Source organism: Pristiophorus japonicus, chromosome 2, assembly GCF_044704955.1.
Source record: "Pristiophorus japonicus isolate sPriJap1 chromosome 2, sPriJap1.hap1, whole genome shotgun sequence".
NCBI lineage: Eukaryota > Metazoa > Chordata > Chondrichthyes > Pristiophoridae > Pristiophorus > Pristiophorus japonicus.
In genome coordinates, this window is record NC_091978.1 from 109157915 (window position 1) to 109181917 (window position 24003).

At 46.0% G+C, this 24003-nt stretch overlaps 1 protein-coding gene across 1 annotated transcript in view; it reads left to right on the forward strand.

Moving 5' to 3' along the window:
* The window catches only part of parp8 (poly (ADP-ribose) polymerase family, member 8), a 616987-nt gene that overhangs the window by 431014 nt on the left and 161970 nt on the right, over positions 1–24003 (forward strand). Inside the window, exons 12-14 of the mRNA XM_070862515.1 lie at positions 7365–7920; positions 18922–18975; positions 19059–19154. Of these exons, the coding sequence (XP_070718616.1) occupies positions 7365–7920; positions 18922–18975; positions 19059–19154 (706 nt within the window). The remainder of the gene's footprint in view (positions 1–7364; positions 7921–18921; positions 18976–19058; positions 19155–24003) is intronic.

The following is a 24003-nucleotide window of genomic DNA, read 5'->3' on the forward strand; positions in this document are numbered from 1 at the left end:
ATTGCAATGAGATGATCTAAACAGCATAGAAAGAGGCCTTTCGGCCCATTTTGTCTGTGTCGGCTCTTTGCTAGTGTGATCCAAAACTAACCTCGCTGCCCTGCTCTCATGCACCACCAGCCCCCCCGCCCCCACCCCACCCACTTAGTCCTGCTTCAAATATCTGTTTTTTGTTTAGAGGCAATAAACTCTGCCTCAACCACTTCCTGTGGCAAAGCATCCATTCTCCAACAACCCTCTATATAAAGGAATATCCTCTAACCTCTCTTTTAACTCTGTGACAATTTTAAATTGATAACCACTTGTCACTGACTCTCCCTGTTTACACTATCAAAACCCTTGTAATTCAAAAAAAATCTGTCTTAAATCTCCCCTTCGTCTTCCCTGCTCCAGCAGAAGTAGTCCTGTATCTTGTGACTCTTTCCATAGCTATAGTTTCCAAAACATTTGGCCATGAATGCTAAAAAAGGACAAATCTGTCAATGTTAGAGCTTACTCAGTTTGGAAACTGGGGTTCCATGGGGTATATTTTCTGAGCTTACAAATTAATATTAAATGATGAAAAATTCAGGCCAATCCAATTCATGCTCTTGGCAGATGATGCACCACATTGGGAGTACAATCTTTTTTAAATGGCCGACATTTACAAGTCTGAATAATATGGGGCTGAAATTCCATTGAGCCATTTGCACTCATCTGTCCCATGTCAGTGAGGTGTACTCCCATTAATTCCATAATTGGTGGGCATTGTTGGAGGGCACGGCCAGATCATAACCCGAGGCCAATAACTTTCAATTCTGTTCAACAAGCTCTGTGCTATTTATTCACCTCATAATCTTCTGCTATCCATCAGAGCATTGCCTGCTCCTAATTCCTCTAATAACCTGTTAATTTAGTGGTTTTATCATTACTATCACCAGCACAAATTGAACATGCAGTTTCTCAAAAGTCTTGATTCTCATGTATTCAACTATCAATGTAACCCATATATAAGCTGACCTAAGTTGTACACCTTGAGAACATTGATCACAAGGGGTGAACTTGTGGGAGACACTCCTAACCTGGATTTTCAGGTATAAAAGGGGAAGCTCCACACACCTTCATCACTTGAGGTCTTGGCAATAAAGGTAACTGGTCACAAAGTGACCTTCTCTCAAGTATGGGCCTCGTGTGCGTTTATACGGTATAGCAAGGACATATCATTGGCAACGAGAAACTGGGATTTAAACCACGCGAGCATGGCCACTAGCAGCACAGAAGAGAGGTACTGTATTGGTGATGATTGGGACGACTTTATTGAGAGACTACAGCAACATTTTGTCACGAAGGAATGGTTGGGACAGGATTCGGCCGACAAACGCAGGGCTCATCTCCTGACGGTTTGTGGATCCAGAACATACTCCCTGATGAAGGACCTTCTAGCGCCAGAGAAGCCAGCAGACAAGACGTTCGAAGAGCTCAGCAAGTTGATCGGGGAACACCTTAAACCGGCGAGCAGCATGCACATGGCGAGACACCGGTTTTACACGCACCGGCGGCGAGAAGGGCAAAGCGTTCCTGACTTCGTGGCAGATCTCCGGCGACTGGCGAGCCTATGTAAGTTCCCAGATACATGCGGAGCGAAGATGCTGCGAGACTTTTTTATTGAGGGCATCGGGCACGCTGGGGTTTTCAGGAAACTGATTGAGACCAAAGACTTCACCTTGGAAGCGGCGGCTCTGATAGCCCAGACATTTATCTCAGGGGAGGAAGAGATCAGAATGATGTATGACAAAAATCTTGGCTCAAATGTGGCAAACGACCAGGGAGTCAACATTGTTAACGTGGCACACAGTTCTCTAGGCAGACAAGGGCAATCGGACATGCCCCGGCATGTAGTCGAACCCAAAGGGGGAGTTCAACAGAGACAATGGCTAGCTGAACGGCGATTCATGCCATCGCAATGGACAATGCGGCCAGTAATGGGGCCATCAACACCTGTTAATGGTGCGCTTAAGGACAGTTACAGAGACAGTAAGAGACGATCGACTGGTAATGGATCTTTTGTTTCCAACAATGGGGCCGCCAGCTCATGCTGGAGGTGTGGAGGCAAACACCGAGCCAGAGCTTGCAGGTATCAGCAATATATCTGCAGAAACTGCAACGTCAGCGGTCACTTGGCACGTATGTGCAAGAAGCCTGCAGCCAGGTTGATGTACGAGGAGGACGGGCCCGATGTAAGCCCTACGAGGTCAAATAAATACTGGGGGAAATCGTTGGAAGCTGAAGTTCAGCGAGTTCATGTGGAGCACACATACAGTTCATGTACCAGGATGCCATCGATAATAATGAAAGTGCTCCTCAATGGCATCCCAATATTAATGGAGCTAGACACGGGGGCCAGCAAGTGTCTGATGAGTATCAAACAGTTTGAAAGGTTGTGGGTGTCCAAGGCCAGGAGGCCAAAATTATTGGTGATTGACGCACTGCTACGGACATATACAAAGGAGATCATTCCGGTGCTGGGCAGTGCCACGGTAGTCGTGACCCACAAAGATTCGGAGAACATGTTGCCACTCTGGATTGTCCCGGGGGATGGTCCCACAATACTGGGGAGGAGTTGGCTTGCTGTCATGAACTGGAAATGGGGCGATGTCAATGCAATTTCTTCTGTGGAACAAGTATCATGCTCTCAGGTCCTGGACAAATTTGACTCATTATTTCAACCTGGCATCGGCACTTTCATGGGGGCCAAGGTAGTGATTCACATAAACCCGGACCACAAGGCCAGAGCAGTGCCGTACGTAATGCGGGAAAAGATAGATGGCGAATTGGACCGCTTGCTGAGGGAAGGCATCATCTCGCCAGTCGAATTAAGTGACTGGGCGAGCCCGATTGTGCCGATGCTCAAGGCGGATGGGTCGGTCAGGATACGTGCCGATTACAAGGCCACCATCAATCGGGTGTCACTCCAAGACCAGTACCTGCTACCAATAATGGGGGACCTCTTTGCGACGCTATCCGGTGGCAAACCTTTTTCAAAATTGGACCTGACCTCAGATTATATAACCCAGGAGGTGACGAGTGAGTCGAAGAAGCTGACCACCATCACGACACACAAGGAGTTGTTTGAGTATAACAGATGTCCGTTCGGGATTCGTTCGACTGCCGCGATCTTTCAGTGAAATATGGAAAGCCTTCTCAAGTCGATTCCAATGACGGTGGTTTTTCAAGACGACATCCTCATCATGGGTCGTGATACTGAAGAACACCTCCACAATCTGGAGGAGGTGCTACGCAGACTGGACCAGGTAGGGCTGTGACTGAAAAAGGCGAAGTGCGTCTTCTTAGCTGCAGAGGTAGAATTCCTGGGGAGGAGGGTAGCAGCAGACGGGATCAGACCTACTGCGTCCAAAATGGAAGCGATCCAGAGAGCACCCAGACCCTGTAACACGACGGAGCTGTGTTCGTTCTTGGGTCTCCTGAACTATTTTGGTAACTTTCTTCCCAAATTGAGCACACTGTTAGAGCCGCTACATGTGCTCCTGCGCAAAGGTCGCGATTGGGTCTGGGGGGACAGCCAGGAAAGGGCTTTTGATAGATTATGCAATTTGTTATGCTCCAACAAACTGTTAACGTTATATGACCCGTGTAAGAAACTTGTTTTAACGTGCGATGCGTCATCCTATGGGATCGGGTGTGTGTTGCAGCATGTGAATGCCAATGGTCAGTTACAGCCGGTAGCTTATGCCTCCAGAAGTCTGTCCCAGGCAAAAAGGGGCTACGGGATGACAGCAATGGAAGCGCTAGCATGTGTATATGCAGTAAAAAAAAAATGCACCATTACCTGTTTGGCAGGAAATTTGAGCTGGATACAGATCACAAACTCCTAACGTCCCTGTTGGCCGACAACAAGGCCATAAATGCGAATGCATCGGCCCGCATACAGAGGTGGGCACTCACGTTAGCCGCCTATGACTACACAATTCGGCACAGACCGGGCACTGAAAACTGCACCGATGCACTCAGCAGGCTCCCACTAGCCATCACTGAAACTGAGCATGCTGCTGAGATGGTCATGGCTGTTGAAGCTTTTGAAAGTGAAAGCTCACCTGTGACAGATTAAAGTCTGGACAAATAAAGGCCCGCTACTGTCTTTAGTTAAGAAATGTGTCCTGAATGGGGACTGGGCAGCCACGTACGGGAATGCCCTGAGGAATTTAAACCGTTTCATAGGTGCCTGCTGTGGGGAAACGGAGCAGTCCTGCCCCAGATGGGCAGAGAGGTGTTTATCAGAGAACTTCACAATGAGCACCTGGGCATTGTTATGATGAAGGCAATTGCCAGGTCACACGTTTGGTGGCCAGGGATAGATGCAGACCTGGAACTTTGTGTTCGCAGGTGCAACACATGTGCTCAGCTGGGCAACGCACTCAGGGAAGCCCCCCTTAGCCCCGGTCCTGGCCCGCCAAGCCATGGTCATGCATCCATGTGGACTACGCAGGTTCTTTCATGGGAAAAATGTTTTTGGTTGTAGTAGAGGCCTATTCCAAATGGATTGAGTGTGCCATTTTAAATTCAAGCACATCCTCTGCCACGGTAGAAAGTCTACGGGCAATGTTCACCGCCCATAGTCTACCGGATGTCTTGGTCAGCGACAATGGCCCGTGCTTCACAAGCACTGAATTCCAGGACTTCATGGCAGGCAATGGAATCAACTATGTCAGAACGGCACCGTTCAAGCCGGCCTCAAACAGCCAGGTGGAACGAACAGTGCAGATAATCAAACAGGGAATGCTCAGAATCCAAGGGGGTTCCCTACAAAGCCGCTTATCACGCCTCCTGTTGGCCAGTAGATCCCGACCACACTCGCTCACAGGAGTTCCACCTGCAGAGCTGCTAATGAAAAGGACGCTCAAAACCCGGTTATCCCTTATACAACTCACCATGAAAGAAATTGTTGAGAGCTGGCGTCAGTCACAATGTGACTACCATGACAGGAATGCGAGGGCGCGATGTATTGATGTCAATGACCCTGTTTTTGTCCTTAATTAAGCTGCAGGGCCCAAACGGCTTGCAGGCACTGTGATTGCCAAAGAGGGAAATAGGGTTTTGGTAGTTAAACTTACCAATGGACAAATCTGCCGCAAACACGTGGATCAAACTAAAAGGAGGTTCAGCAGCCCCATAGAAGAAGCAGAGAAAGAACACGACGTAGAGTTTACTCCACCAGAGGTGACCGAACACCGGAACCAAGTGGAGGAGAGCCCAGTCACTGTGGGCAGTCCAGACAGGCCTGAGGCACCGCAAACAGCAGACACTCAGGCCAGCGCCCAACAACCGGAGCCCCAACTCAGGCGCTCTACAAGGGAGCGTAAACCACCAGAGAGACTTAACCTGTGATCCCAATAAGACTTTTGGGGGGAAGTGATGTCATGTATTCAACTATCATTGTAACCCATGTATAAGCTGACCTAAGTTGTACACCTTGAGAACATTGACTACAAGGGGTGAACTTGTGAGAGACACTTCGAACTTGGACTTTCAAGTATAAAAGGGGAAGCTCCACCCACCTTCATCACTTGAGGTCTTGGCAATAAAGGCAACTGGCCACAGAGTGACCTTCTCTCAAGTATGGGCCTCGTGTGCATTTATACTGTATAACAAGGACATATCATTGACCGTCATTCTGACGGGAATATTTCCTGTTGTTGGAGAAAGATTTCAAAACCACATTGCTAGTCTGAGAGCTCAGCTCACCCCCATTCAAGCCCGATGCAAGTTCCAGCACCCAGCTTTTAAATGCATCTCAAAAAGCTCCTCCCAAGAAGAGTATCAGTGCCTCTCATGGCATTATTGATGGCCCATTTATTTCACTGCCACTCTTGTGGTCAGACACGACCTTGTCATGCATACCAATTTTAATCACTCCACCATTGATGGCCATGCTTTCAACCTTTGCCATAAGTTCTGAGTCTATGACCTGGATAAGGGACCAAGTGTAATCTATCCAAGTTTGCTGATGATACAAAGCTAGGTGGGAAAGTAAGCTGTGAGGTGAGTGCAAAGAGGCTGGAAAGGGATACAGATAGGTTAAGTGAATGGGCAAGAACATGGCAGTTGGAAAATAGGTGGAGAAGCGTGAGATGTTTGGTAGGAAAAATAGAAAAGCAGAATATTTTCTAAATGGTGAGAGACTGGGAAATGTTGTTATTCAGAGGGACCAGAGAGTCTTTGTACATAAATCATAGAAAGTTACCATGCAGGTACAGCAAACAATAAGGAAAGCAAATGGTATGTTGGCCTTTATTATAAAGAGGTTGGAATTTAAGAGTAAAGAAATCTTACGACAATTATATAGAGCCTCGGAGAGACCACATCTGAAGTACTTTGCACAGTTTTGGTCTCCTTACCTAAGGAAGGATAAACTTGCCTTGGAGGTTCATTAGTCTGATTCCTGGGATGAGGGGATTGTCCTATGAGGAGCGATTGAGTAGACTAGACCTATATTCCCTAGAGTTTAGAAGAGTGAGAGGTGATATCATTGAAACATATAAATATCTAAAGGGCTTGATAGAGTAGATGCTGGGAGGATGTTTTTTCTGGCTGAGGAGTCTAGCTAGGGGTCACTTTCTCAGAATAAGGGGTCAGCCAATTAGGACTGAGATGAGGGGAAATTTCTTCACTCAATGGGTTGTAAATCTTTGGAATTCTTTACCCAGAGGGTAGTGGAATATTCAAGACAGAGCTTGATAGATTTTTGAAAACTAAGGGAACCAATAAATATGGGGATAGTGCGGGAAGATAGAATTGAGGTAAAAGATCAGCCATGATCTTATTGAATGGCAGAGCAGGCTTGAAGGGCCGAATGGCCTATTCCTGCTCCTATTTCTTATGTTCTGGAATTTTCTCCCGAAACCTCTCTGTCTCTCCACCTCCCTCCCCTCCTTTAAGATGCTCATTAAAACCTATCTCTTTGACCAAGCTTTTGGTCATCTGTCCTGATATCTCCTTCTGTGGCTCGGTATCGAAAATGTTATTATTGATGTTGCACTTGTTGAATGCCTTAAGACATTTTGCTACGTTAAATGCTCTTTATAAAATGTAATATGTTGTAAAGTACATGTGGTTATCAACTGAGCTGATGTGTCCATTGTCACAACAAGGATATTCCCTTTTTATATGTAAATGAAGGTGATTGAGTGCATGATTCTAATTTATAAAGTATGCACAATGTTGTTAGAATCATAATGGGCTGGATTAATGTGCTGTAGTTTTATTCTATAGTTGAATGAATGCAAAAGTGTTTCTAGTAGTTGTTGTTCATTGTATTCATAGAAGCATATTAAAATTTAAAACTGAATATAGTATTGCTTCAATTCTAGGTCGCCAAGTTATCCTCCACCTGGATGTGGCAAAAGCAAATCAAAGTTGAAGCCAGAACAAGATGGGATTCCCAAATCACAGAAACTGTTAAAGAGGAACTGTTCCAATACTATCAAGGTGGAAGATGGTTGCGACTCTAAACCTCACAAACCTCTTGGCCGTTCTTTCTCCAGTGACCCCAGAGCTGAACAGGCTAATTCTACAAAGCCACATAAACTTTTAAGTCGGTCATGTTCTGCCACCATGAGGCTAGATGAAAATCTTCCTTTGAAGCCCCATAAGTTACTGAGCAGGACATGTTCTGGTGACCCCAGATGTGAGCACAACAGTGTTCCCAAGCCACATAAGCTGCTGAGCAAGTCCTGTTCCAGCACTCTGAAGACAGAGGACTCAGATGGACTGAAACACCATAAACTGCTGAGCAGGTCCTACTCCAGCAATGCCAAAGTGGGTAAAACGGAGCTGTGCAAAGAGCCCACATCTGAGGGTAGAAGACTCTCACTTACCTCAGGTCTCATTGGCATATTAGCACCTTCCTCTTCATCACAGCCTACAGTATGTAAATTTTCTATTTTCATTTTCTCTTTTTATTTCTCCTGAGTGTTAATGATAGAATTTCATACATTTCAAAGACTAGCATTAACGGAAGATAGAGGAGGACAGAAAACTAGCTGGTTTGATCTCAAATATATTTATTCAAGATGAGAGCCACCAACATCTAGTTTACAATTGAGTCACAGGATTGAAGTTAGATCCTGCTACTCAAGATTGCAGTCATCTTGCATTGGACTTAGATTTGTGCTGCAGATAAATGAAATCCTTATCCTATCCTTATCTTGAACCATTAACATTGTAGGCATTTTATAAATCATACTGTCCCAATCGCACAGCAGTGTGAAGCAAGGTTCTGTACTGTCACTGGATATTTGTGATGAATCTTCCGAGGTCACAATAGGGCTGCTATTTGGAATGTCACAGTGACAGAGACTCTCTCTGGAGAAAATTTGACCTTGGCCATTTCCACTCTACAAACAAGCATCCCTTCTATTGACTCAAACAAGCAGCATACACAGTACCATTCAGAGATTAGGCGACTGCTTGCTTACTTACTTAGTTGCATGGAGTTAAGAAAACTTGAGAATGGATTTCTTTTTAAGTGGGAGGGAAACTGATGAAGAGGATGATTTTGTATAAAATTATAGGAACTTCAGATAAAATCTAGAGTCACTGAAGAAAAAGACCAATACAGCAAATTCTATTAAATATCATTTCTTTTCATTTCTAATTTTTTGGTAAAGCCACTATTTTCATTAGTATTAAAGAAAAATACTGCTGCCATGTCCTGTTATTCTATTAGAAGATGACAAATGAGTCAGACACATGCAACATTTTTCAAACTATCCCTTAAGTGAAAGGCCAACAAAGAAAAAAGTACCGAAGTGCTAAATTTTGCTGTAGCAGGACATGATGTCTGCCGTTAGTTAGACTTGCTTTTGCACGTTTATGTTTTTAAATCTTTTGCGTGGCATGCTGCTGAAAGTGCGAGCTGATGATGTTGCAATGAGGGAAACAGGGCATCTGGGACCTGAGTGAACAAGGCAAGCAACTGTGTATTTCCTTAACCAATCAGATTGAAGGATAATGAAATTAACAGTGCAAGGACTGAGAAGAAAGTATAAATTAGAATGAAAGAAATATGAAGAGAAGGAAATAAAGATTGAACTGAGAGAGAGAAAAAAGAGACAGATAGGAAAAGTAAAAAATAATTTTTAATTTTTAATTTGACATTTTTTAAATCTCCAACACATTGAACGAATAAGACTCCACACTTGTAATAGTTAATTTTTAGTGCCACAAAGCTTGATTGGCAGTAATTAATAATTATCTCATGATTAAAGGCACACTTAGACTGGAATGGGCAAGACTTAACTTTCTGTGGTGAGTTTAATTCATAACAACTGTGCAAAAACAGCAACTTCACGCTGTTCAGTGCGTTTCAGTGGTGAGCCAGATAGCGAGCTGCCATTTTTGCGAAGTTAATGGGGGAGCGACAGCAACTTTTGGATTTTTGAGTTTAACCTCACAGCTGCCTGAAGTTGCTGTACCATTTGCGCATTCCTCTCCTTATCTGGTCTAAATGAGACTCCAGTCTCACACCAACTTACCTGCCACTCAATTGTATTTCATAAAGTTCCATCTCCACCTTCTCGAGGGAAACTAGGGATGGGCAATAAATGCCAGCCTTGTCAGTGACACCTGCACCCCAAGAATTAATTAGTTTTCGCTGATTTGCTCCTATTCTCTCACCATTAAGAAAAAATTCAATTGGTCTTTCTCGGATCCAAAGTGGAGGACCTCAGACTTCCCCACATTGAACTTTATTACACTTGAACCATAGTATTTGTTACAGTGACAATATTGGTAAGCCACAGGACTGTGTATTGTCTCTCACTACAACAGAATGTTGTAGAGAGAGTTGGCTGGTCTCACAGATACCACTGTTTAAAATGCTGTGCACACAGCCAGCATCACTGCAAATTCTTGCTGACTCTGCAGGGGCACATGTTCACAGCTGTGATCAAAATGCTGACTGAGAGACTAAAGCATCAGCTTTACCATTTGCTCAGTGATAGACTGGACAGCCTGGGCTCTGAATAGGGTGCATTTGGAAATTTCTAAAATAAAAAATAAAACCAGACCACTGTTTTTGAAATAGGATAGCAATTTATTTCAATTACTGCTGTGACTTTTCATATGGAATCATCAGTTATTAAGGGCTTCAGTTAATTTTCATCACCAACTAAAGCCATTAAGAGGTTTAAAATGAACAGTCAATTTTGTTAAAATGGTGAACAGAAGATTCTTACATGAACATGCTCATTATTAACATCATGCAACATGATTTCAACCAGCAGAATCCTCCCCATGATCCCACTCTCATATTCTGCAATATTGTGTTGTTTTTCATTATACATGTTGTTTTATGAATTTGATAAATCTTGTGCGTTAACATGGGCAGCAATTTGTATTAGAAATAGGTTAACTGTATTACTGTTCAAGCAGAAAACACATTTAAAGACTGAAACATCTGAGAAAAGTATTTATAACATTTGAAAGCAGTATTGGCTTGGATTTCCCTGCAGTGATGGGTTACCACCAAAGACAAACGATCCACAAGTGTCAACTGGCTCAGTGGCTGGCACTATTAGTTCTAATGTCTTTGAGTCAGAAGGATGTGGATGTCACGTTCCACTTAAGCACATAATGTACGCTGATGTTCCAGCACAGCCATGAAATGAGTACTCTAACTTGTATAGAAAGATATGCTGATCGGGTTAGATGAAGCAGGGTGGGAGAAGGTTCATGTGGAGCATAAACACTGGCATTGACCACTTGGGCCGAATGGTCTGTTTCTGTGCTGTAGACTTTAAGCAACTCTAAGTACAACAACAACTAGCATTTATATAGCGCCTTTAATGAAGTAAAACATTCGAAGGCACTTTAGAGGAGCGTTATCAAACAAAATTTGACATCATGCCACATAAGAAGATATTAGGGCAGATGAAAGGTAAGTTTTAAGGAGCGTCTTAAAGGAAGAAAGAGAGGCAGAGATGTTTAGGGAGGGAATTCCAGAGCTTAGGGACAGCTGAAGGGACAGCTGCCAATGATGGAGCGATTAAAATTGGGGATGCGCAAAAGGCCAGAATTGGAGGAGCGCAAAGATCTCAGAGGGTTGTAGGGCTGGAGAAGGTTGCAGAGAAAAGGAGGGGCAAGGCTATGGAGGGATTTGAAAACAAGGATGACAATTTTAAAATTGAAGCATTACTTAAACGGGTGTTAATGTAAGTCAGTGAGCACAGGGGTGATGGGTGAACAGAACTTGGTGCGAGTTAGGATACGGGCAGCAGAGTTTTGGATGATAAGTTTATGGAGGATGGAAGATGGGAGACTGGCCAGTAGTGTATTTGAATAGTCAAGTCTAGAGGTAATAAAGACATGAATGAGAGTTATCTGAGGAAGGGATGGTGTCGGGTGATGTTACGGAGGTGGAAATAGGCGGCCTTTGTGATGGCGCGGCTATGTAGTCGGCAGCTCATCTCGAGGTCAAACACGACACTAAGGTTGTGAACAGTCTGGTTCAGTCTCAGATAGTTGCCAGGGAGAAGGATAGAGTTGGTGGCTAGGGAACGGAGTTTATGGTGGGGACTGAAGATGGAATGGCTTTGGTCTTCCCAATATTTATTTGGAGGAAATTTCTGCTCATTCAGTACTGGATGTTGGACAAGCAGTCTGACAATTTAGAGACAGTGGCAGGGTCAAGATGATGGTGATGAGGTAGAGCTGAGTAGCATCAGTGTACATGTGGAACCTGGCATGTTTTCGGATGATATTGGGGGACACCAGAGGTAATGGTGTGGGAGCAGGAAGAAAGGCCATTGCAGGTGATTCTCTGGCTATGAATGGATAGATAAGAATGGATCCAGACGAGTGCAGTCCCACCCAATGTTGGAGGAGGATGTTGTGATCAACCGTGTCAAAGGCTGCAAACAGGTTGAGAGGACGAGGAGCAATAGTTTACAACAATCACAGTAAAATTTGATTTTTCAGTACTGTGGCAGGGGGTGGAAACCTGATGGGAGGAATTCAAACATGGTGTTCCATAGGCAACATAGTAGATGTTCTGAGCCAGCATTAGCCCACAAACAACAGTGAGATGAATGACCACTCAATCTGTTATATTTTGGAAATCTGGTTGATGAAAGAATGTTCATCCCGACATCCTAAGAACTTCTGCTCATTTTTGAATGCTGCCATAAAATCATTTAACACCCACCTGAACAAGCAAATGGATTGCAGTTTAACATCTTGTCCAAAGTGCAGCCCCTCAGACACTGCAGCATTCCCTCATTGCTGTAACAATCCACAAATTTTGTTAGGTAAGGGTATTATGCGTTATGGAACCAAGGTGGGTAGATTGTGTTAAGATACAGACCACCCATGATCTAATTGAATGGTGGAACAGGCTCGAGCTGCTGAATGGCCTACTCCTGTTCCTATGTTCCTAACCTTCTGACCCAAAGGTGAGAATACTATCACCTGAGCCAAACTGATGCATCAATCATTAATATTGCAGTGTCACCTGTGGCTCAGATGGTAGCAATCTCATCTCTGAGTCTGAGACCCAGAAATTGGGAGGTTTATTGTCACCTGTTATTGCCAGATTAGAGCGAAAAAATGGCGGCGACCATACTTCTGCAAGCTGGCTCTGTATCCCGCGGAGGCCGCCATTTTCGGATGAGGGGCAGCGCTGCCGGTTTTGGCGATCGCTAAAATCATGCAGATGATGCACACCGTGACATCAGTGAGTGTGCAACGCTCACTTGACGCCCGATCTGCGAGTTTGGAGTTCACCGTTAAACTTAGTAGCATGCCTAGAGTACGACGAACTGAGCAAGCGTTGACGAGCAGGAAGGAGGCTCCAGCAGCGGTATTCAAAGGGATCATCAGCAATCACTTGCACCTAACATGTTAGTTCAGTTTGACTGGCTCTGTGCAACTTTCTGCAACTCCAGCAGCTTTATAAACTTCTTTCAAATTTCCAAGGTATCATAGAGTGCTGTTGCAAGTGGAGAACGACTTCAGTCTTATTCAAAGGCTTCTGCTCATAACACTTGCTCACAGTCATGGAGGCTCTAGTGGTACTTCCCCTCATGCTCGAGTATCTTTGGAGGAGGGAGCGGGGCAGTGAAGAAGATGAGAAGATGCGCACAAAGGGAAGAGGGACAGGAGGGCGCTCAACAGGAGGGCTTACCCACCTAGGGTCTTCAGCGAGCACTTCTCTTATATAAAAGCAGAAAATGCTGGAAATGCTGAGCATGTTGAGCAGCATCTATGGAGCAAGAAACAGTGTTAACATTTCAGGTCGATGACCTATTGTCAGAACTTCACTTATATCAATTCACCAAGAAGGTATCACAGAACTCTGCCATCTCCTGCAACAAGATCTGCAACTTGAAATCAGCACGAACAGTGCCCTCCCGATGTTAGTCAAAGTCACCATGGTCATCAATTTCTTTGCCAGCAGATCCTTCCAACCTGCAGCAGGAGACATCGTTAACATCTCACAGTTCGTCATCCATCGCTGCATCCGGGAGGTCACAGAGGCTCTCTACACCAGGAGAAGGGACTAAGATTTCTTCTCTCTGAGCAGAGAGAAGCAGGATGAGCGCACATGTGACTTTGCCAGGATAGCGGGCTTCCCCATCATGCAGGGTGCTATTGACTGCACACACATAGCTTTGCAGACACCGCATAACAATCCTGAGATCTTCCCTAACCGCAAAGGCTATCATTCATTTAATGTGAGGTTGGTGTGTGACAACGCCCAGCATTTCTTCATGATCAATACCCGCTAACCTGGCAGCAACCATGATGCCTTCATCCTGTATTAGTTCGGTGTACCAGCAATCTTCCACCTACCACATCTGTTATGTAATGATGTGTGTATCGTCCCAGTACCTTAAATGTAATGTAAGCACTATGCCACACCACAGAGGGCGCTGTGGTAGGAAACCTGGTAGTACCTGCAACAGGCGCTATATAAGGCTGACCACCACACCTGAGAGGCACTCTGGAGCTGAACAATAAAGGACGAAGGTCACAGCAGTTAGATCAACACCAGACCGTGTGGAGTCAGTGATTTGTGTGCTACATACACTACATTGGCGACTAGGAAGCGGACGAACTCCACGCAACCATGGCTACTCTGGGCTCGCTAAAGGATTTTGCCGTGGGCAATGATTGGGAGGCCTTTACGGAAAGGCTCGAATACTACTTCACAGCAAATGACCTGACGGAGGACACAGACGCAATGAGAGAGAAGCGTAAGGCGATATTGCTCTCCAGTTGTGACGATGAGGTTTACTGTCTCGTCAGGGATTTGCTGGCACCCGGGAGCGCCAGGGACAAGTCATATGAGGAGCTGACTGAACTCATTCGTGACTAGTTGAAACCGAAGGAGAGCATCCTCACGGCCAGATACAAATTTTACCATCACTGCAGACCTGAGGGCCAGGATGTCACCAAATATGCTGCGGACCTCAGGAGACTTGCGGCACCATGTGATTTTGGCGCACACCTTGACGAGGCTTTGCGGAACGTTTTCATTATGGGGATTGGCCACGAGGGCCTCCTTCACAAGCTGCTAGCCACGAAACCCACAGTCACTCTGACAAAGGCCATCACCATCAGCCGGGCATATATGACCTCGACTTGCAGCACCAAGCAAATGATCCACACAGTCTCGAACCCGGCAGGCACTGTCCACAGGATAGCGCCCACCACAGACAAAACTGCAGAACGTGGCTCTGCCAAGGGCAGAGAGCACGGACCTCGGGGTCCTGGAACTCAGAGTCCGTTGAGGGGGGCCAATCAAGCAGCACCATGCTGGCGTTGTGGAGGAAGCCGTGATGCTCACCGGTGCAGGTTTGCAGAGTACACGTGCAATACCTGCCACACTAAAGGCCACCTTCAGTATATGTGTAAAAGAAATCAGACTCACCATGTGGCTGAGGAGATGGGGGATGATCCACTGTTCAGCGAGGAGCAGGGAGAAGATGATGAGGTGTTGGGACTGTATACGTGCACCGACGATTCGCCCCCAGTGATAAGGGAAGTAAAAATCAACGGAGTCCCAGTGAGTATGGAAGTGGACATGGGCTCGGGTCCGTCGTTGATGAGTCGGAGAACTTTTGATAAACTGTGGATTAACCCAGCTGCATGACCCAAGCTGGTCCCGGTCACGGCGAAGCTGCGTACCTACACCAGGGAACTAATAACGGTTCTTGGCAGAGCGATGGTGCAGGTATCCCACGGGCACGAGGCGCACACTTTACCTTTGTGGGTCGTTGCAGGCGATGGGCCGACACTCCTCGGCCGGAGGTGGATGGGGACGGTCCGTGGGAGCTGGGAAGACTTTATCACCCCACAGGCAGCTGCTCCCCGGGGTGCTGCCGTGCCCCAGGTCCCCAGAGAGCAGCGCTGACCGAGCTGGAGCTGCAGCCTCAATCCACCCACAGGCAAGCCCCAGGCCCGGACCTCACACTGAGATTCTACAGCCCCAGCCCCCACAAGCAAGCCCCAGCCCCGGACCTCAAACACAGATCCCGCAGCCTCAGCCCCCACAGGCAAGCAGCCCTGCACAGAGGGGCCTAGTGGAGGGGGAGTGAGCCGGCCAGGTGCGAGGGATCCAGGATGGCCGGCGGATCGGAAGAGCCCCGCTGAGGAGCTGTTAGCGTCGGGCGGTGGCAGCAGCTGGAGGTCGGCAGCCACGGCGGCCGCATGGGAGGCCGCTACGGAGGCCGCGGGGGAGGCGATAAGTGCGGCCGCGGGGGAGGGCACGATGGCCGCAGGAGAGGTGGCAAGTCAGGTGGCAGTGGAGGGAGCGGAGGCTGCGACAGCGTTGGGCATCCGGAGCGGCAGAGAAGAAGATGGCGGCGGCATCGTGTTCAGAGCAGCAGAGCATCAAAGATGGCGGCACCCAAGGAGAAGCTTCATGGAATCCTCCTGCATCAAAGATGGCGCCTTAAAAAGGAAATGCACCCGGGAGTCTTAAAAGGGCCTTACCAAAAGGTGGTCCCCACAAAGGACTTCTGTAAGGCAGAGCGAGTCTAAAATGAGCTATGTTAATGTGAGATAGCGAATTTATAATAAGAATTAATTTTTTAATGCTGAATGGCCACTGTATTTGTGTAAAATAATGGATGAAGTACAATTAATGATAAGGGCTAACAAGGAAATCAAGGATCCGTTACCAGTCAATAACTAGTTAATATGTACCATACTAACGCACTGTCTATGCCTACCTGCCTTCCGTTGGACAAGTGTGATGTTATGTAATGATGTTTGTATCGTCGTCCTGCGTCCTGGTGGGGGGGAAGGTGATGTTATGCAATGATGTGTGTACTGTCCCAGTACCTTAAATGTAATGTAAGCACTATGCCACACCACAGAGGGCGCTGTGGTGGGAAACCTGGTAGTACCTGCAACAGGCGCTATATAAGGCTGACCACCACACCTGAGAGGCACTCTGGAGCTGAACAATAAAGGACGAAGGTCACAGCAGTTAGATCAACACCAGCCCATGTGGAGTCAGTGATTTGTGTGCTACATACACTACAACATCAAATTCGAGGGTGGCTGTTCAGAGTTGAGGGCCATCAACTCTGCATCATCATCATAGGCAGTCCCTCAAAATGAAGATGACTTGCTTCCACGCCAAAAAGGGATGAGATCACAGGTGTTTCAATGAAGGACCTAATATTCCAGATCCCGAACTACATCTTGAAGGGTGGAAGATGCCTGTGTGTGGATTTTTTTAATGTGTGGTGGCCGTTGCACACCAGCCACCACTTGGGCTTGACAGAGCTAGGTCTTGGTCTAGTGGCAAGGATTAACCAAGAGGACTGGAGACCAGCTCTGCTGCATCGACCTAGTGCGCACACATATTGCAGTGTGGGCTGGCCCGTACTGCCCCTGGGCCCACGCCTCTTCAAGGCCCCAAACTCGCGCCTCTCCTGGGCCCCAATCACATCCCTCTATGAACTCTTGCTGCTCCTTCACCCCAACCTCTCTGCAACTCATCACCTCTCATCAACTCTGCACCTGGCTCATGGCACCCCTCTGCAACCCCACCACTCATGCCCAGCACTGAAAAATAATGAAGGCCAGCTTTCATCAGGAACATCATCGAGCAGGCCATCAGGCTACTGAAGCAATGGTTCTGCTGCCTTGCTCACTCAGGAGGAGCCCTCCATACACGCCAGAATAGGTGTCCAGTTCGTGGTGGTTTGCTGCATGCATCACAACCTGGCCATCATGAGGGCAAAGCCCTTGTCACCTCAGGAGGAGAATAAGGGAGAGGAGGAGGAGAAGGAAAAGGAAAAGGAGCTAGGAGATGAGGAGGCAGATAGCCAATCCCCTTCCGGACGGGCTGTCCATGAACACCTGATCAGACTCCAATTTCAATGAATGAAAGCCCAGTTCCCCATTGCTCATCACATCCCCATCATATCTTCCCTCTGTCACGGAATATTACAGCATCCTCCTGGGCCCAAAGCTGAAATGAGAGTCACCACAAAAGATTCCAAACAAATTTAATACATTTATCCAAAATCACTTCACACATATTTACACTTACAATATGAACTAATCATCATTGTGCAATCCCTTAGTGCCTGTTGTTTGGGTCCCCTTTCCTATACTAATGCTCCTACAAAGTGCTCCCCAGTGGCTGCAGCATGGCAGGTGGAAGGCTGCTGAGTTTCCATGGGGGAGACTTCATATATGGCCTTGCAGGATGACCTCGTGCAGCTCTGGCCCTGGAAGGCCCAGCAGTAGGCTACACCACCTCAGCATGGGCGGCAGCAATCTGAGCTGGCTGGCTGACAGGCTGCAGCAAGGGCAATGGTGGAGTGGCAGTGGTGGGAACAGGAATGCTGCCATCCTGAGAGAGGACAGCAGGGTCCTGCTCCACTGACCCACTGCGACTCCCCCGAAGTGACGCCTCAGCTTTCCTAACAATCTGTTGGAGCACAGATTGCTGGGCTGCTGCAACACCCTGCAAACCAAGGTCGACACTGGTAAACCCATCCACGATGGCAGTAGTCTGAGCCTGGGTGTCCTCACACTGCGATTGCAAGAGAGCAATCTAAGATTGGATGGCTGAGAGTTCCTGAGAGTGGTCTGAGCTTCCGCTGCAGGACTAAGATGTTGGGTTTCTTCCACTTGTGCTGCAATTGCAGCCGTGACATTGCTCATCACATGCACCACCATGTCTTGTTTGACACGGTCTCTTCGAGAGTCTTCCATCATTTCCAGCCTGCCCCCGGTCTGAAAAGCCTTACCGCCCCGTTACCCCCTCTTAGAGGTGCTAACGGGCCTTTTTCTGAAGGGCAATTTCCCCCCCCCCCCCCCCGATGTCTTGGGTGAGGACAGGGATTATAGAGAGGGTTTCTGTGTCGATAGCAACAACTTCATAGAATCATAGAATTATAGAATCATAGAATCGTTACAGCACAGAAGGAAGCCATTCGGCCTGTCGAGCCTGTGCCATGTTTATTTGGGGTCCACAATATCTGCCAAAATGTTGATAATTCACGTTTCAAGTTTTGGAAAAGAGAAGAATTAAAGTTGACCAATTGAAGTTTCCAAGATTTTGAATGTTTTTAATAATTTTTTTAAATAAAAACTAAATATAACATAATAGAATCCACACTGAAGGGTTGGTGCTTTGGCTGATGTAGTGTCTGAACATGTTATAATATCTAAAATGGTGGCTCCAGAGGAGTTTTGTTCGCAGACTCGACCTGGCTATTCCAAGTAACTGCATATTTGAAAACCCTTTAGTACGGTAACACTGCTCCTTTAGTAATGATAGCAAAAGCAAACTTCATGAATTATTCCTGGTGTCTTGTGAAATAAATTGCTGATAAAGTGATGCCTGTCAATCTCTATTGTTATGGCTAATGTTCTCTTTGCATCCCTTTTTTCCATTAGTCTGGCTATAATGCGAGAACACTAGTATCAAGGGAGCACGGGTTTCTCGTGCAGGTAAGGAGCTCATCAATATTACGGCTTCAGCCATTAGCCAGGCTCTTGCTTTTTCATAATTAATGTCCCCATATTCTGTGCAGACCATTGAGTATGCAGAGCAGCGGATACCGATCCTTAATGAATACTGCGTCGTATGTGACGAGCCTCATGTCTTTCAGAATGGGCCAATGCTCCGGGTGAGTAGAACACTTACTGCTTTTATTTTGAACATATCTATGTGTTCTGATGTAGTGAGTGTGCACTCAATGATTAGAGTGCAGGGAGTGAAGGGCTATGGGGAGCGGGCAGGGAAGAGGAGCTGAGCCCAAGATCAAATCAGCCATGATCTTATTAAATGGGAGCCAAATAGCCTACTTCTGCTCCTATTTCTTATGTTCTTATAAAGGAAAGAACTAAACTAATGTTGGGTAATGAGAATTTAGTACTAAATGACAACATATAACAAAAGTTTTGGCTGACATAACACTTATCTGTGCTGTCAGCTTCTCAGTAAGCTTACATGATGTGTTTTGATATATATTATGGGTTTCCGATGGGACAGCAATGTCAGCTAAAAGGAGGGGACTGAGTGAACTGTCAATTTTTGAGGGAAGAGTCAAGGAATATAGAATAGAATAATAGAATGATACAGCATAGATGGAAGTAATTCGGCCCAACATGCCTGTGCCCGTTTTTGGTAGATCTATCCAATAAGTTCCACTCCCCTGCTTTTTCCCCAGAGCCCTGTAACTTTTTCCTTTCAAGTATTTATCCAATTCCCTTTTGAAAGTTCCAATTGAATCTACTTCCACCACTCTTTCAGGCAGTGCATTCCAGATCACAACAACATGCTGTGTAAAAGAACAAATGTCCTCATGTCCTTAAATCAAGTCCTCTGGTTACTGACCCTTCTGCCACTGGAAACATTTTCTCATTTTTACTCTATCAAAACTGTTACTGATTTTGAACACCTCTATCAAATCTCCTCTTAACCTTCTCTGCTCTACAGAGAACAACCCCAGCTTCTCTCGTCTCTCCACGTAACTGAAGTCCTTCATCCCTGGTACCAGTCTAGTAAATATCTGCTGCACTCTCTCCAAGGCCTTGACATCCTTCATAAAGTATGGTGCCCAGAATTGAACACAATACTCCAGCTGAGGGCTATCCAGTGTTTTATAAAGGTTTAGCATAACTTCCTTGCTTTTGTATTCTTTACCTATGTTAAAAAAAGCCATGGATCCCATATGCTTTTTTTAACAGCCTTCTCAATTTGTCCTGCCACCTTCAAACATTTGAGTATATACATCCCCAGGTCTCTCCGTTCCTGCACCCCTTTTAATATCATGCCATTTATTTTATATTGCCTATCCGCATTCTTCCTATCAAAATGTATAATTTCACACTTCTCTGCGTTAAATTTCATCTGCCATTTATCTGCCCATTTCACGAGTCTCTCTACATCCTCCTGTTGTCTGTTACTATCCTCCTCATTGTTTACTACATTTGAGTTCTGTGTCATTTGCCAACTTTGAAATTATACCCTATATACCCAAGTCCAGGTCATTAGCAAAAAGAGCAGTGGTCCTAATACTGCTCCCTGGGGAACACCACTGTATACTTCCCTGTATTCTGATAAAACAACTGTTTACCGCTTCTCTTTGCTTTCTGACCCTTTGCCAATTTTATATCCACAATGTCTCTGTCTGTTTAATCCCGTAGGCTTTCATTTTGCTAACAGGTCTATTGTGTGGTACTTTATCAAATACTTTTTGAAAGTCCATATACACAACATCAACCACAATACCCTCATCAACCCTCTCTATTACGTCATCAAAAAACTCCATCAAGTTAGTCAAACATGATTTGACTTTAACAAATCCATGCTGACTTTCATTTATTAGCCCATAATTTTCCAAATGCCAATTCATTTTTTTCCAGATTATTGTGACTAAGGGCAAGAATTTCACCACTCTAAAGCGCGTTTTAATGTGATTTTTTTCACATTAAAACAAATGGTTTTTCCTTAAAATAAAGTGCTTAAAATTGCACAAACCTTAAGGATGGCATTGTCAAAATATTGCCATTTTCAGTAACACCATACCCCAAAAATAGAACATCTAGAACGCAGCCCCGACCTGGACGCCTGTTTTTCGCGCCACAAAGTGCGCCTAAAAAAAACTTATCTATTCTCCGGCTCTCTGCAGGTCCGCTACAGTGGGCGCGCATGTGCAGTAGCTCCAGGCGCCCAAAACTGTGTGGGAGGGGCCCGAAGCACGCAGCCCCTAGCCCTGGCTGAATGGTCTCACTGGGGCTGTGTGGATAAGGCTGCCTCCCACGCTCAGCTCCTGCTTCCTCCTGACCGGGACCTGACCCGACTTGACTCCCGCTCTCCCCCCGCTCCCACTCGGACCAGACCGCCCCCCCTCCCCCCCCGACCTGACCTCTGCTTCCCCCGCTCCCCACCTCCCTGCCCCCCCCCCGACCTCCGCTCTTGCCCCCCCCGACCTCCGCTCCCGACCCTGACCTCAGTAGTGGGTAAAATGATGGAATCAATTATTAAGGATGTCAAAGCAGCGCATTTGGAAAGAGGTGACATGATAGGTCCAAGTCAGCATGGATTTGTGAAAGGGAAATCATGCTTGACAAATCTTCTGGAATTTTTTGAGGATGTTTCCAGTAGAGTGGACAAGGAAGAACCAGTTGATGTGGTATATTTGGACTTTCAGAAGGCTTTCGACAAGGTCACACACAAGAGATTAATGTGCAAAGTTAAAGCACATGGGATTGGGGGTAGTGTGCTGACATGGATTGAGAATTGGTTGTCAGACAGGAAGCAAAGAGTAGGAGTAAATGGGTACTTTTCAGAATGGCAGGCAGTGACTAGTGGGGTACCGCAAGGTTCTGTGCTGGGGCCCCAGCTGTTTACACTGTACATTAATGATTTAGACGAGGGGATTAAATGTAGTATCTCCAAATTTGCGGATGACACTAAGTTGGGTGGCAGTGTGAGCTGCGAGGAGGATGCTATGAGGCTGCAGAGTGACTTGGATAGATTAGGTGAGTGGGCAAATGCATGGCAGATGAAGTATAATGTGGATAAATGTGAGGTTATCCACTTTGGTGGTAAAAATAGAGAGACAGACTATTATCTGAATGGTGACAGATTAGGAAAAGGGGAGGTGCAATGAGACCTGGGTGTCATGGTACATCAGTCATTGAAGGTTGGCATGCAGGTTCAGCAGGCCGTTAAGAAAGCAAATGGCATGTTGGCCTTCATAGCGAGGGGATTTGAGTACAGGGGCAGGGAGGTGTTGCTACAGTTGTACAGGGCCTTGGTGAGGCCACACCTGGAGTATTGTGTGCAGTTTTGGTCTCCGAACTTGAGGAAGGACATTCTTGCTATTGAGGGAGTGCAGCGAAGGTACACCAGACTGATTCCCGGGATGGCGGGACTGACCTATCAAGAAAGACTGGATCAACTGGGCTTGTATTCACTGGAGTTCAGAAGAATGAGAGGGACCTCATAGAAACGTTTAAAATTCTGATGGGTTCAGAAAGGTTAGATGCAGGAAGAATGTTCCCAATGTTGGGGAAGTCCAGAACCAAGGGTCACAGTCTAAGGATAAGGGGTAAGCCATTTAGGACCGAGATGAGGAGAAACTTCTTCACCCAGAGAGTGGTGAACCTGTGGAATTCTCTACCACAGAAAGTTGTTGAGGCCAATTCATTAAATATATTCAAAAAGGAGTTAGATGAAGTCCTTACTACTAGGGGGATCAAGGGGTATGGCGAGAAAGCAGGAATGGGGTACTGAAGTTGAATGTTCAGCCATGAACTCATTGAATGGCGGCGCAGGCTAGAAGGGCCGAATGACCTACTCCTGCACCTATTTTCTATGTTTCTATGTTTCTATGTCCATCTGCCACTGAAACACTTAACCATGCCTTTGTCACTTCCACACTCGACTATTCCTATACGCTCCTCGCCTCCTCCCTCTTTAAACTTTGGCTTTTTCAAAACTTTGATGCCCATACCCTATCTCACACCGCTTATGCTCACCCATAACCCCTTTCCTCGATGACCTACATTGGCTTCCGATGCCCTGACGCCTCAAATTTAAAATTATCATCCTTATGTTTAAAATCCCTTCCTGGCAGGGAGTCTCACTATCTCTGTAACTTCCTCCAGCTCCACACCCTCCCACCTCATAAACTTTCTGTTCTCCTGGCCTTTTGTGCATGTCCCTCTCCCTTCATGCCACCACTGGCAGTTGTGCTTTCAATGCCTAAGCCCAATGCTCTGGAAATCCCTCCCCAAACCCCTCTGCCTCTTCACCTGCCTCTCCTCCATTACGATCCTCCTCTAAACCCACCTCTTTTACCAAATATTTAGTTACTATACCTATATCTTCTTCTTTGTCCCAGCATTGATTTTTTCCTTGTGTCTCTGTGAAGTGCGTTGGGGTGTTTTTCCACATAAAAGGCACTATATAAATGCAACTGCTTCTTCATGTTGTTGTTGTTGCAGTTACATGTGCCCTCAGTGATATTTACCAGCCAACATAAAAATGGAATGTCTCTGAAAGTATCTTTCTATTGCTGTTACCTATACATTGGCCCTGAAATTGAGGTTGGAGGTTTCTCACGGGCGGATGCTTCCAACCTCAAATTTCTGTACGAAAGTACCTGGCGGTCCCGAAGGTACAAAAACTTCTGGTCCTGGGCCTAGATGCGCAGCTGAGCGCAGAGGCCCACGTATCCCAGGGGCGTTTGCACATCACAGGGATCATGTGGGCTGGACCAACCTATCAAAATGGAATATCCCGATTCATAGTTATGGTGAGTTCTGTTTGCACAGAGCTGCCATAACTATGAATGGGCATACCCCCCAAAACACAGAAACACATCAAATAATTTTTTTTTAAAACACATCACATATTTAAAATTAGTTGAAATTGAATGTTTTAAACAAAACTGTATTTTTTGAATTTTTTTATAAATATGTTTTAACAGGGGTAAAAATAAACTTACCTTAATGGACAGGGTT